Genomic DNA, 15,175 nt, shown 5'->3' on the forward strand with positions numbered 1-15,175 from the left:
ATAAAATTCAAATGCATTGTTTTTCACACCAGATCCTTCCTATCCACTCCGTACCCATCAAATTGTATGACTCCCATCATTAATTCCTCCAACCCCCCCTTACCTCAACCCTCTGCTTCCACCACCAACACCCGCCCCACTTGGATCCTCATCCTCATTCTACAGAAATCTTGAATGATCTTGGAAGCATTAAAAAAGATGGAGGGAATACACAGCATTACTATACCAAAAACGATTAGAGGACACTGAAATATTTCAAAAAATACCATATGATCAAGAGCTAACTGCAATAAAGGAAGAAGTTCAAGCTAGTAAGGTATTGGGGAAAAAAATAAGGCCCCAGGAATTGGCATGTTTCAAATGACAGATGCAGCCCTGAATGTGCTTGTTAGTCTGTGCCAGAAAATTTAGAAGTCTGACTGACTGGAAGAAATCCATATTTATTCCACTTCCAAGAAAGGTGATCTAACAGAATGTGGAAACTATCAAACAATATCATTAAATAACATATAAGCAAAGTATTGCTGAAGATCATCCCAAGATATCTAGATAGTATATAGACAGACTGAAGAAGACCTGAAATGCTTGATGCAAAAGGTCAAGGAACTTAGTCCTCAATATGGATTAAAGCCTAATATAAAAAAGGCAAAGGGCCAATTGGCAGCACCATGATAAATGGAGAAAAGATTGAGGTTGTTAACAATTACAGCTTGCTCGGCTCCACAATCAACACTCTTGACACCAGAAGTCAGGAAATCAAAAGACGAATTACATTGGAAAAATCTTCTGTCAGAAACCTCTCCAGAGTGCTGAAAGCAGCGATGTCAGTCTATAGACTAAGGTGCACTTAATCTAGGCCATTGTATTTGCAATTACTTACTATGCATCAGAGAGCTGGACAATGACTAAGGATGACAGAAGAAGAATTGATGCCTTCAAATTGTGGTCCTGGAGAAGAGTTTTGAACATACCATGGACTGTCAAAAAAACAAATATGTCTATCTTGGAGAGAATGAAATGTAGTCTCTCCTTGGAGGCTAGGATTTTAAAGCTCTGACTCACATATTTTGGGCAAGTGGCCAAGAGAAACTGGTCCTTGGAGAAAGACATCATGCTTGGAAGGGTGGAGGAACAGCACAGGATAGGATGACCACAGATGAGATGGATTTATACAGTGACTGGGGAAGTGGGAGTTGGTGTTTCAGAATTAGTGAGACTGGCTCAGGAGAGGGCAGGGTTCAGAGCTCTACATAGGGTCACTGTGGGTCACAGGTGACTCAACAGCACATAACAACAACAACAACATATAGACAGAAAACTGTCAAAAGTTCAGGTTGTGTTTCAAAGAGATGATGGCACCAGTGATAACAAGATCCATCAGTCAGATGAATCTTGACTGAATGCAGAGAATACCAGAAGAATATCTACGCTTTATTGACTATTCAAATGAATTTGACTGTGTGGATTGTAACAAATTATGGCTCACATTGAGAAGAACAGGAATATCAGAACACTTAATTGAGCTCATGCAAAACTCAGACCTAAATCAAGAGACTGTTGTATAAATAGAGCAAGGAAACATTACATATTCCCTTTAAAATAAGGAAAAGTGTGTGCCAGAGTTATATCTTCTCTTCATACATATCCAATTTGTATACTAAGCAAATCATTAGAGAAGTTGGACTCTGAAGATGAACGTGGCATCAGAATGGGAGGAAGACTCAACAACAAATAGTGTTGTGCAAGCAGCCATGCTTGCTAAGAATGAGGACTTGAATCACTTGTTGCAGAAAATCAGACTTCAAGACGAATTGCCTCTAAACATCAAGGAAAGAAATTCTCAACACTGGATTTATAGACAATATACTGACAGGTAGAAAAAAGTTTGAAGCCTTCAATTAATTCATCTTATTTGGATTCACAATCAGTACTCTTGGTACCAGAAGTCAGGAGATCAGGAGACATATTGCATTGGGCAAGTGTGTAGTCAAGGACTTCTCTAAATTACTAAGGAACAATGATTGCATCATGCCTGATTCAAAACATGGTCTTTTTGCTTACTTGCTATGCATTTGAGAGCTGTTCAATGAACAAAGATGACAGAAGTTTAATTGATGCCGTGAAATGTGATGTTGGAGAAGATTACTGACCATCCCATGGACTGGCAAAAGAACAAATAGGTATGTTTTAGGGATATGCAGCCATCATGCTCCTTAGAGGCAAAGATGAGAAAGCTTCACCTTACATACTTTGAGCATGTTGTTAGAGAGAGCTGTATGAAAAATAATAGAGAGAACATCATATCTAAGAAGTTAGAGGGTCGGCAAAAGAGAGGAAGAACCTCAGCCAGATGAATTGATGTAGTGCCTGCAGCAATGGGCTGTAGTGTGTCAGAGATGCTGAAGATGGCACAGGATTGGATACGGTTCAGATCTCTTGTTCACAGGGTCACTGTAAGTTGTACTCACCAGTGCCACTTTCTGCTTATATACACTGAGCATCAACAACTGAAATGTAAAGAAAACAGGACTCAAGTCCCTGTCAGTTATCTGCATGCACAAATATATATATATGTATGTTTGTTTGCAATATACACAGAGTTAAGAACTTTAGATTTAGAAAAGACATTTTTGTTTTAAACATATAACTTATGAATATCCTAGCCTACTGGAATGAAATAAAAAAGCTATCTTCAGGTTAACACACATATTAAAGAACACGCTTTAGAAAAATTCATTACTACATATGACTAACAAATTCTTTCCACTATCTTTCTACACTTAAAATTCTACCAAAAGAAGGAAACTAAGTTTCAAGTTTAATACTTATTTCTTTTTTTTTAATTTTTTTTTTACAGAGGTTTTGGATTTCCATTCATTCATTGCCGCAATTTTCTCCCTTCTCACCCCTCCCCACCAGCTTGCTTCCCCCTCCGAAGAGAGAAAAAAGAAAAGAAAAAAAATTCCTTCATTAGTATACAATTCTCACGTCCCTTCCCCCCACCCTCCACCCCGAGTACACTTCTTTATGGTTAGCACAGGAATCCAGAATTAAAGTTGCATAATACTTATTTCTAACAAAAGGCATTATTTCTTTGCTTTTATCTTGCTCATCAATGCCAGAGGAGTGGTTACTAAATTAAAAGCTATGTTTGAATACAGATTTTACAAGATTCCCTAATGAATTGTTCTATTCTGGTTCTATACATCAGCAGTTTTAGGAAAATCTTTATGTAGACCTTTTACATTGCTTTTGAATAGTCTAGGATTTATTGTTAAAACGTCTCCCATATTAAATAATCAGACTATTTACACTTTGTGTAAATTATCTAAAATATTCTCAGAAGATAAACTTAGAACTTGAATTTTCATACAACTCTCATATTTTAAAGGTCTCAAAATACTATGTAAATTAATGAGTTATTCAAAATGCAGTGACTAGAGGGTGATTATAGCAGCAATGATGTACTTGGAAGTGGCAGAGTCTCTGAGACTCAATTTTGAGTCACTGAAACACCTTTTTTAAAAGGATGTATTGCTCAGGATAGCACATTTTCTTGTCATTTTTCTAAAGACACATGCAAAAAAAAGAAATCCATACCATCTTGTCATTTACAAGAGCAGAAAGACTATATACTTAAATTTCATCACATTCAAGAATGTTTGTCCTAAAATGCTGTGTAATGCCTAAACTTATTATTAGTAATATATTAGAAATAGACTAAAACACTATATGTTGTTCATAGCTTATACTATTGCTCTCATAGCCTCTTGGTAAGAGGCTGTTCTGCAATCCTGAAACCACACAAGTCAAATCCACCAGCTACTCCATAGGAGAAGGATTAATGATCTTCTCTGGGATTAACTGTTCTGAAAATCTGCCTAGAAGTTCAGCTATGGGTCACTCCTGACTCAACCATATGTAACAACAATCAACAAAATTGTTTTAATATTTAATAATTTTGAGTATTTGCTTTTTTTTATATAGTCAGAAGATTTTCTTCTCCAGAGCATTTTAACAAATTCCTAGGAAAGCAGGTCTAATTGTATTTCTACTGGCACCTTTTATCTACTTTATCTGACTTTGCATCTTTTGCTGACCAAGTTACATGTTCTGGGAACAATGACCTTGACCTCTTCACTGTTTCTGAGCTTCTGATTACTTAATTCATGTATAAATTCCTCATATACAATATAAAGGATCTTACTGAAGGACTCTAGGTTGAATCTTTGTTACTAATGTCCTGAGGGATGAAAAAGGAACTGTGCTGCAATCTCAAGGGCATGCCATTCGAATCCACCAGCTGCTCCATGGAGAAGGATAGGTAATCTCTTCCCGTGTGACTAACTGCCTTTGACAGCACACTGAAGAGTCAGCACACAGCAACAACAGCTCTTTGCCCCAAGTTGTTTGGAGTTCTGAGTTTCAACTTCTTTCACAATTTTTTTGGCTTGTGATTCTGAAAAGCACCACTGAATTTCTAGATCTCCAAGTGCTTCTTGATGAAACAAGAAGTCAACTAGGAAATATTTACAATATAGTTTATTTCTATTACCTGTAGATCCCTGGCACTCAGAAATGCCAGTGATTCTTATGCATCATAAAGTCTTCATGAGTTTGTGATAAACATGTTGGTGGTGAAAGAAATATTTGCTGATAACAAATACTGAAATACTATTCCTCAAATTCCTCTCAAAACATTTTATATTTTATTGTAATTTCCTTTTTTTTATGTTTTAATAAGGTTTCTCTCAACACATTTTTTCAACATCCACCCTATAACTTCTGTGGTCATCTTGTTCTAGAACCACAGTTTTATCACTAACCTCCCTACATGTTACTTGTTTAATTCTTGTTATTCTTTTCCTAAAAAAGTGAAATAGCAAATAGACTAATAATCTTCAACTCTATTACTTTAGTAATAAAGATAGAATCCAGAATCCTTTAATAAGATATTTCAAGGTGCCTTTGCGAGTAAACCAGTATAAAATTAAAGTTTTATTTAGAAAAAGGGGGAGAGCAGAGAAAGTGTGTGGATGAAAAGAAAGGCAGAGGTGGGTGTGTGAAAGTTGGAGAAGTATTGAGATAGGGTGAAATAAGCCATAGATAAATAGCAATATCTTTTATAAAACACAATATATAGATATGATTGTATAAAATAAAGTGTACAGGAATGGGAAAAAATGGAATGGTATGGGAGAAGGGAGTAGGACAAGAAGGCTCTTTCCTTGGGTATGGCTTCTAGAATAAATCTGTGTGAAGGGAAGGTTTTCCTGTGTTTACCCAGTTCACATAAGAAGAATACAAAGTGTTATAAATAATCTCATATCAGCAAATATGAAGGAAAATGTATCAGTTGATTTTTTTACCAACATTTTATCCTTTCTGTTTGCTTCTTACAGTTTTTCATTATGCTTTGATGAATATTTTTTAACTAACTTGTCATTTGCATACTTTTTATTTGAAACTTCAGAATTCCTCTATGTGAAATTCATATTCTAATCTTGAAATTTCTCAATAATTAGAAATTATCTTTAATATTGTATTTTAATTTACTTTATTGTGTTTTTTTAAAAAACAGCGGGAGTTGTGTGAGGACAACTTTATCAGATCTTTACCAATATCCATAACACAAAACTAATTTCCATGGAGTCCGACCTGTCCTTTATGCTCATTCACCTCTATCTACTCATCCTAACACCAATCTTACTGGTTTTGTTGCTATTAGGTGTTGTCGAATCAAGTTCAACTTATAATTACACTATGAACAGCCAACCTGAACCCTGACCTATCCTATACCATCCCAATTATCTCTGACACATTAGAGTCCATTACTGAAGTCACTGTGTCAATCCATCTCATTAAGGGTCTTCCTTTCTTCTCTGACCCTACCATCTTTACAACTGTGATGTCTCTTTCCAAGAAATAACTTCACCTACTTGGTCTAAAAATTTATTGCAATAGCTAAGAGACCACACAGACCCATAATAGGGAGGTGGAAAGACTATCATTCAGGTTAGTAGCAGAACACAATCACTGAGTCAGGACAACTTCCAAAATGTTCTTGCAGCTACCTCAGCTTTGCGCCTTGCAGCTTTAGGCCAGTATAACAAGGCTTTTAGTTTTGCCAGTTATGGTTCCATTGCCCTCCTCCCCAATTGTCCAATAAACTTGGACAAAACTGCTTCTTTTTCCATAGGGTAGCTGATCTAAGGTCCACTCTGTTTCACATCAAGTCTCTTGTTCGCTACTGCAGCGTCTATGGCTGTTGCTCCCACAGGCCCTGGTCTTAGTGGCACAAGAATCTCTGGTCCCAAAGGTTGCATTGCATTATTTTGCTTCTTCTTTGTTGTTGCTGAGGTTCTTTCATTCTGCTGCAGTATACACTCAGTTTAATGGTGAGACTAGCCAATTCCCTTGTGAATAGGACTGTATGCCCTATTCAAATATTCCCATCCATCCATAGGACAAAGTCAGAAAATAGCTAAGGAAGCCATTTAGAACAATAAACCCTTAACACGACAGTAATATGTTGAGCCATTAACAGAAGTTCCACAGTTCTAATCTACCAGCCACTCTGAGAAATAAAGGCGAGTAGTGTCCTCCTATAAAGATTTACAGCCTCAAAAACACAATGGAAGGTTGCAATGAGGAGGACAACTCAACATCTGTGGATTTAGATGAGTGTAATAATGGAACATGCATTTAGTTAAATACCTTGGAGATTATTTCTCAAAGAAAGTAACATAAAATAATGTGTATTTGTAGTACAGTGTCATGGAATTAACATAAACAGGAAAAATAACAACTATTCCATTCCCAATAATGCAACTGAATTACATATTATTACAGCATTATGCCATCTAATTTTATAGGAAAATTTTATCAGAATCTGAGTAGACTATATAATCCTGTTAGGGACCTCTCGAAAGTACTCAAGAGCAATGGTGTCTCTCTGCAGACTAAAGTCCGCTTGATACAGGCCATGGTTTTTGCAATCACTTGTTATGCACCAGATAGTTGGACAATGACTAGGGAGGATAGAAGGAGAATTGACACCTTTGAGCTGTGGTGCTGGAGAAGAGTATTGAATGCACAGTGGACTTCCAAGAAAACAAACAGATTCATCCTAGAGAGGGTTAAACCAGGCTACTTCTTGAAGGCAAGAATTCTGGGGCTTCGTCTGACATACTTTGGCCATGTTGTAAGGAGGGAGAGGTACTTGGAGAGGGACATGATGCTTGGGAGGGTAGAGGGACAGCACAGGAGGGGAAGAACCTCTATGAGGTTAATTGATTCAGTGACTGGGGTAATCGGGATGGGTGTGTCAGGGGCAATGCAATTGGTACGGGATAGAGCAGGGTTTAGGGCTGTTGTACACGGGATCGCTATGAGTCGCAAATGACTCGACGGCACATAACAACAACAACAACTATGAGTTGTAGTCAACTTTACACAATTGACTATAACATATGAACAGATTGTAGAATGTTAAATGTTATTAGTGTCTCCAAATTATAATCATTGCAACTATTAAAATTACAATGATGATGGCCTTGTGTTTGCTTTGGTTTTGCTGAGGGAGATCTGCTGGATTGACAGCTCACCCTATGGCAGTTATCCTAAAAGCAGTGCCATATGATAATAAGTGATGTGTTTCCTCTCAATTCTTGTCCCTGAAGCAGCACGTTATGACTATCTTCCATAAACTGGTCCATGACATCTGACACACAAAACCATATTGTTTTTTTGAGGCTTATGCACAGCATAAACAGGATGTTGTGATAGTATATTTGTCATCAACTGTTTTCTGTTTACAAATGCAAACAGCAACAACAACAACAACAAAATTATTGTCAAAGCTTAAACCCTGAAACCAAGTCACAACACAATATCATGGCACTCAAGAAGAAGAAATAAGCAGGAATATTTGAAGATACATTAGTCAGTTTTGTTTTTTCACCTTTAAGATACTATCATGAAAGCAAATAAAATAATTTTGAAAATTCTTGCAATGACACATAGATCAAGGTTAAATGAATTGAAGTATGAAGAGATTAATGTGCTCCTCAGAGACAGCAATGCATGGCTAATGACAAAATACAGACAAGAAATCTCCATTTACATTACATTATCAGGTCACATAGAGTCAAAGTACTCTTTCACTATAGGAGATTTAAGCATATTAAATCAGATAAACTCCTGAAACTTAAGGTCATTTGAGATAATGACTGATACATGGTATGATAAAACATATTTCCCTAATGAAATCGTACAAATAAATTCTTATATAACTTAACATTCATGGACAAGATATGAAGTAATTATATATAATTGAAAACAGAAAACAAGTAATTGACAGCTATAATTGAAAACATGAAAATAAAGCTAATACATTTTATCCATACAACAATTTCAGAAATAAGAAATGTCTTTTGATAATGAATTTTATGATGTTGTTGTTGTTGTGTGCCGTCGAGTCGTCTGTGACTCATAGCAAACCTATATTCAACAGCCCTAAACCTTGCTCTGTCCTGTGCCAATCTCACTGACACACCTAGCCCCATTATCCCTGTCACTGAATCAATCCACCTCCTAGAGAGTCTTCCTCTCCTGTGCTGTCCCTCCACCCTCCCAAGCATGATATCCCTCTCCAAGGACTGGCTACTCCTTGCAACCTGTCCAAAGTATGTCAAATGAAGATTCAGAATCCTTTCTTCCAAGGAGCAGCCTGGTTTAACTCTCTGCAGGATGAACGTGTTCATTTTCTTAGCAGTCCATAGTATATTCAATACCCTTCTCCAGTGCCACAGTTCAAAGGCATTAATTCTCCTTCTATCCTCCCTAGTCATTGTCCAACTCTCTGACTCATAAGTGATTGCAAAAACCATGGCCTGTATGGGGTGCACCTTAGTCTCCAGAGTGACATCATTGCTCTTCAGGACTCTAGAGAAGTTTCTAACAGCAGACTTTCCCATCACAATATGTCTTTTAATTTCCTGGTTGTTGGTGCCAAGAGTGTTGACTGTGAAGCCAAGCAAACTAAAACTGTAAAGCAATCTCAATCTCTTCACCATTCATCCTGATGCTTCCAATTGGACCAGTGGTGAGAATCCTTGTCTTCTTGATATTGAACCTCAATCCATATTGAAGGCTGCAGTTCTTGACCTTCTGCATCAAGCACTTCAGATCCTATTGTGTGTATTGTGTATCATGTCATATCCACAGTAAATACAGGACTGACTGTATTAATTTAAAACAATTTTATTTTTTTACAAAAATATACTGATGACCAATTCAATGTTCAATGATAGGAAGAAATTCTTTTATATTCTCTCTATAATGACCAATTTTTAAAGTAGTGTATTATGCTTGTCACGTGATTATTGATATTTATTTGAGAGACTGGCTTTTGTTTATTAAGTAGATTAATTTTCCTAAGTGTACACACATCATTTTGTTGTTGTTGTTATGTGCTGTAAAGTCAGAACTGACTTAAACTGACCCTCCAGCAGGTTTTCAGAGGCTGTAAATCATACGGGAAAAGATTGCCCATTTTTTCCCTCTGGAGCAGATAATTCCTCAAATTACCTTTGAGCTAGGAGCACAAATATTTACTATTAGACCACCACCAGAGTTCTCTCATCATGTTTTTTATATATATATAAAATTATATACTATATAATATATTATGTATTATATATATAAAATTAAATATAGCTTTATTTCAAATTGTAATTTATTTTTAGAACAAGTCTATAGTTTTAAATACTTCATAGACAAATATTAAACTAATAATGATAACTAGAGAAAAGTTTCTCCCTTATAACTTTCTTAATCATTTACCATGATTATGAAATTGACTTGATCAGTTGTATTTGTGGAACTGTTGATATCTCATATAACAAATTTTTTCTCAGTTCCATGCATTTATGGAAATCAATATCTGGTTTCACAATAATTTTCCAAATATTTGATAAACATTTGTATAAATGAAATTAACAATATCTAATCTTATTTTTATTGTACAGAATAACTTATAATCCAAACGTCCAGCTTATATAATCAACATGAGTACCACAGTGCCAAAAGCAGAGTTAGATGGTGAGGCTGAAAGAACATGAGGAATGGTTTTTCTCAGGAGATCTGAGCTTAGCAAGAAACAATGAATAATTAAAATGTGCTTATGATTCTACTTATGTGAAACCTGAATTTGGACCTGGAAGCTGTCCTCAGAACAGAGCAGGGAAACACTTCATGGTTCAAAATCAGGAAGGGAGTGTGTCAGAGATGTATCCTGTCTCCATACCTTTTCAGTCTATATGCAGAAGAGCTCATTCAGGAGTCTGGGCTTTCTGAAGAGGAATGTGGCTTCAGGACTGGAGGAAGACTCATCAACAACTTACATTATGCAGATTACATACCCTTGCTTGCTGAAACTAAGGAAGACTTGAAGCACTTGCTGCAGAAGGTCAAGGACTGTAGACTTCAATATAAATTTAAGCTTAACATTAAGAAGACAAAGATTCTCACCACTGGGCCAATTGGCAGCACCATAGTAGATGGAGAAGAGATTGAGATTGTTAACAATTACAGCTTGCTTGGCTCCACAATCAACACTCTTGGCACCAGCAGCAGGAAACCAAAAGACAAATTTCACTGGAAAAATCTCCTGTCAGAGATCTCTCCAGAGTACTGAAAAGCAACAACATCAGTTTGGAAACTAAGGTGCGCCTAATGTAGGCCATGGTCTTCACAATTTCAGAAAGCTGAATAATAACTAAGGGTAACAGAAGAATTGATAGCTTTGAGTTGTGGTGCTGAAAAAGAGTCTTGAACATACCATGAACTGGCAAAAAAGACAAACAAACAAACAAATAGGACTGTCTTGGAGAGAGTGAAGCTAAGTTTCTCCTTGGAGGCTAGGATTTTGAAATTCTGTCTCACATACTTTGGACATGTAGCCAGGGAAGACCCATCCTTGGAGAAGGATATCAAGCTCAAGGATGGAGGAACAGCTCAGGAGAGGAAGATCTCAGCTGAGATACATTAATGCAGTAAATAGGGCAATGGGGATAGGTTTATCGGAGTCAGTGAGGCTGACCCAGGACAGAGCCGGACTCAAAGCTGTCTTATATAGGGTCGCTAGGAGCTACAGGTGACTTGATGGCAAATAACAACAACAGCAATTATAAAATTATGCTAGAGGGAAGAGCAAGATGCTAAGGAAACGACACAGAAGGAGGCATAATTCAGAATCTAGTAAGGAATTTGGTCTATTGTGTGTTTACCTTCTAGCTGAGAGGTCAGACGTTTGAATCCATTATCTCTGCTGCCAGAGAAAGATGGAGATTCTATTCCCTTAAAGATGAATCGCTTTAGAAACATAATGGAAAGCTGCCATGAGTGAGAATTTTACTCGATGGTAGTAGAGACAGTGAGGATAGGACTTCAAGGAAATGTCCCAAAGAAGATGATGTTGCTAAAATATTGAGGTGGGATTTTTAATTTGTTTGATTTTTGTCTAATGCTTTATGTACTATAATTTTGCAATTTTATGCTGTGTTCCTATCTTAAGGCAGCACTGCTGGCATGGCAGTATTATTTTTTGTCTATTGCTAGTATGTTTTATAGATGTCTAGAGATTGAGATTGTTAACAACTTTAGTCTGGTTGGCTCCACAGTCAACACTCTTGGCACCAGTAGCCAGGAAATCAAAAAGTGTATTGCGATGGGAAAGTCTGCTGTTAGGGACCTCTCCAGAGTACTGAAAAGCAATGGTGTCTCTCTGGAGACTAAGGTGCATCTGATACAGGCTATGGTCTTTGCAATCACTTGTTAGGCATCAGACAGTTGTACAATGACTAAGGAGGATAGAAGGAGAATTGATGCCTTTGAGCTGTGGTGCTGGAGAAGAGTATTGAATTTACCATGGACTGCCAAGAAAACAAACAGATTCATCCTGGAGAGGGTTAAACCAGGCTGCTCCTTGGAGGCAAGGATTCTGAGGCTTCGTCTGACATACTTTGGACATGTTGCCAGGAGGGACGTGTCCTTGGAGAGGGACATCATGCTTGGGAGGGTGGAGGGACAGCGCAGGAGGGAAAGACCCTGTGTGATGTGGATTGATTCAGTGACTGGGGTAATCGGGATGGGTGTGTCAGCGGAAGTGATATTGGCACAGGATAGAGCAGGGTTTAGGGCTGTTGTACATAGGGTCGCTATAAGTCGCAAACAACTCGGCAGCACATAACAACAACAACAACAACAGACTTTTGCTGCTAGTGTGTTTTATAGAAGTCTAGTATGGAAGAAAAGGATACACTGGTTCCTAGATTTTGTCATAATCTGGACCATCCTACGTGGTAAGCAGCTACACTGTCAACCTAAAAGCAAGTGGTTTGACTCCACCAACTGCTTTACAGGAGAAAGATGGGCAGTCTCCTCCCTTGCAATTTACTTACTATGAAAATCTGCTGGGCGGTCAGCTATAGGCCAGTTCTGACTCGATTGTACTTAAAAAGAACAACAACAACAACAACCAGTACAAGTAGTATTCAACTCAATGGCACCTAACAGCAACAACAAAGGCATATTCTACCATTTAATCTTAAAAGTAAGTAAATTTAGATTTTTCGTTATGAAATAAATGTATTGAAATAAAATTAAAAGTTTACTTCTTCAGTTTTTAGTAGCTACATTTCATGTGTTCAATAGCCACATGTGGGTTAGTGGATACTGTATGGAGTTAGTACAGAAAATGTTTCTATCAGTGCAGAAATTTGTTTTGAACCTTTCTACTCTTGAAAATATCTTCTTACTCTCACACCAGTTTTCCACTGATTGATCCTGGCACAATACCAGATTAGCTTAGTGAAATAAGCTGCACCTGATCTAACTCGGGTGCTCATTTTATTCTCTCTCCATTTGTGATTGGAAGGACGACCTGTTAGGACTCTTAAAACAGAGTAAAAAAAAATCATGTACTTTAACAAGGGTGGCGGGAATCACTGGGATAGCAGAAGTTAGTGGGTGGAAGGTGGAGGAAATAATGAGAAAGGTTTGATGAGAGATTGGAAAGATATGATAATAACAGGCACAGGACAATGATAATTATATAAGTACAATGTGTATGAATGATTGTATAAAAAACAATGTCATATACAAAATATGATATATATGAAAACAAAAAAATTGAATCAATTAGATATAATTTTATTTTGTTGGTCAAAGGATGAAAGTTTGAGTGTTAGGAATCATTGTAGAGTGCAAGAACACTTGCCCAGTGTGTGGGAATACATACCACCCACCCAACTTCTGTTTGCTTCTTCTCAGTTCTCACCCAAATTTTCAGGAACAGGTGCTTTTACACTTCCAATTTTTAAGAAAAACACACCTTTACTTTGATAAGTTGACAAAAGTCTTAAGAGATGGCATAGAATTCATTTGTAAACACCCTCTTGTCTTTGCAGATTATGGTAGGAGAAGGAATTCTCTACTGTTGCCTGTCCAAACGAAGAAATGGAGTTGGCCTGGAGCCCAACATTAATGCTGGAGGCTGCAACTTCAACTCTTTCCTTAGAAGAGCTGTTCGATTTGTTGGTGGGTGTCGGGAACCAGTTACAAAGAAAGGAAATGCTATTTTTACCCAAATAGAAATCTTATATTTAATTACATATATTAAGTCTTTGGGGCTGTAATTTACATTTATAATTTCAGGCACAAGATGGGCTTTATGCAAGAAATTGTTGGGCTTTGTTTCTGAAATGTGGTGTTTACAGTTATAGTTCTGTCTTCATAGTTAGCATGCCAGATACTTAAGAATATTATTGTCCTAAGTTGAAGCTTGAATTTACTTTAAAAAAAGGAGTTTGAGTTAGTCTGGGTCAGTTGAGTTTAGTTCAAGAAAAAGCATTAACAATCCAATGTGAATGGATAACTCTTCAGCAATTACTTTCGCCACATCAACAATTCCATTGTAATTGTTCTGCAGTGTTTTTCATCCAAAGTTACTTCAGATATAACTGTCACTACAGAACACTGTAGCCATGCTTCTTTTTTTCTCTTTTATATTCTCTATCTTTACCTCCCACTTATCAGAAGACGTATAGAAATCATTAGAAGCATTTTGACCTAAGTGGTAGAATCCTCACCTTCCATGTAAAAGACTCGAGTTAAATTCCTGACCAATATATTCTCTCATGCACAACCATCATTGTCTATCCATGGAGAATTACATGGCACTAAAGCACAGAATGAGTTCTGGTGTAATGCGTACTCTAAGGTGAAGTGGAAGGAAAGGCTTGGAGGTCATCTTACAAAATATCAGCCAATAGAGACTCCATGGTTCAAAGGGGTCTGATCCCTTTGTGCATAGGTTCACAATGAATGTTGAAGCCTGACTCAGTAGCAACTAATAACAATAAATCTTCTGAATCAAACTCTCTAAACCATTCTTTCTCATTTTCTTGGACCATAATCATGGTGATTGAGTGAAAAACCTAAGAGAGATGAACATAAGATTTTTAAGAGCAGCTTGAGAAGACGAAGCAAAGAATTACAATGAAATGTGTAAAGAACTAGAGTTAGGAAACAAAAAGAGCAGAATTCGGTTAACATTTCTTAAGCAGCAAGAGCTTTAAAAAGCCAAGTCTTAAGATGCAATACTGAAGGATTTGAAGGGCAAGATACTGAATCACGCAAGAAGTATCAAAAGAATATGGAAGAAATACAAAGAATTACTGTAAAAAAAGAATTGATCAGCAATGAACCATATTAGGAAGTAGAATATAGTACTAAAAGAATATGATCAAGTCGAATATGGTAATTAAAGAAGTTCAAGGTGTACTGAAGGCATTGGGGGAAAATAAGGCCCCCAAGAAATTATGGAATTCAACAAGCAGGTATTTCAACCAACAAATCCAGCTTTGGAAGCTCTCACTAGCCTATACCAAGGAATTTGAAAGACAACATTCTGGCCAGCTGACTAGGAGAGCCAATATTTGTTCCCATTTCTCCCCCAAAAGGGATCCAGTAGGATGCGGAAATTATAAAACAATGTTATTAATATTATAAGAAGTAATATATTGCTGAAGATTATTCAAAACCAGCTAGAACATCAAGAGGGAACTTCTAGAATTTCAAGCTAGATTCAGATGATGCTTTGGAGTGGAGT

The 15,175-nt window shown here is 37.0% G+C and overlaps 1 protein-coding gene across 2 annotated transcripts in view; it reads left to right on the forward strand.

Moving 5' to 3' along the window:
* Positions 1-15,175, forward strand: part of LOC102865338 (lipid phosphate phosphatase-related protein type 4-like) — a 62,011-nt gene that overhangs the window by 36,346 nt on the left and 10,490 nt on the right. For both annotated transcript variants that reach the window (XM_006882435.1, XM_006882434.1), the window contains exon 3: positions 13,473-13,602. In XM_006882435.1, coding sequence (XP_006882497.1) covers positions 13,473-13,602 — 130 coding nt within the window. The remainder of the gene's footprint in view (positions 1-13,472; positions 13,603-15,175) is intronic.

Source organism: Elephantulus edwardii, unplaced genomic scaffold, assembly GCF_000299155.1.
Source record: "Elephantulus edwardii isolate Elephantulus edwardi_28Jun2011 unplaced genomic scaffold, EleEdw1.0 scaffold00020, whole genome shotgun sequence".
In the NCBI taxonomy this organism is placed as follows: domain Eukaryota; kingdom Metazoa; phylum Chordata; class Mammalia; order Macroscelidea; family Macroscelididae; genus Elephantulus; species Elephantulus edwardii.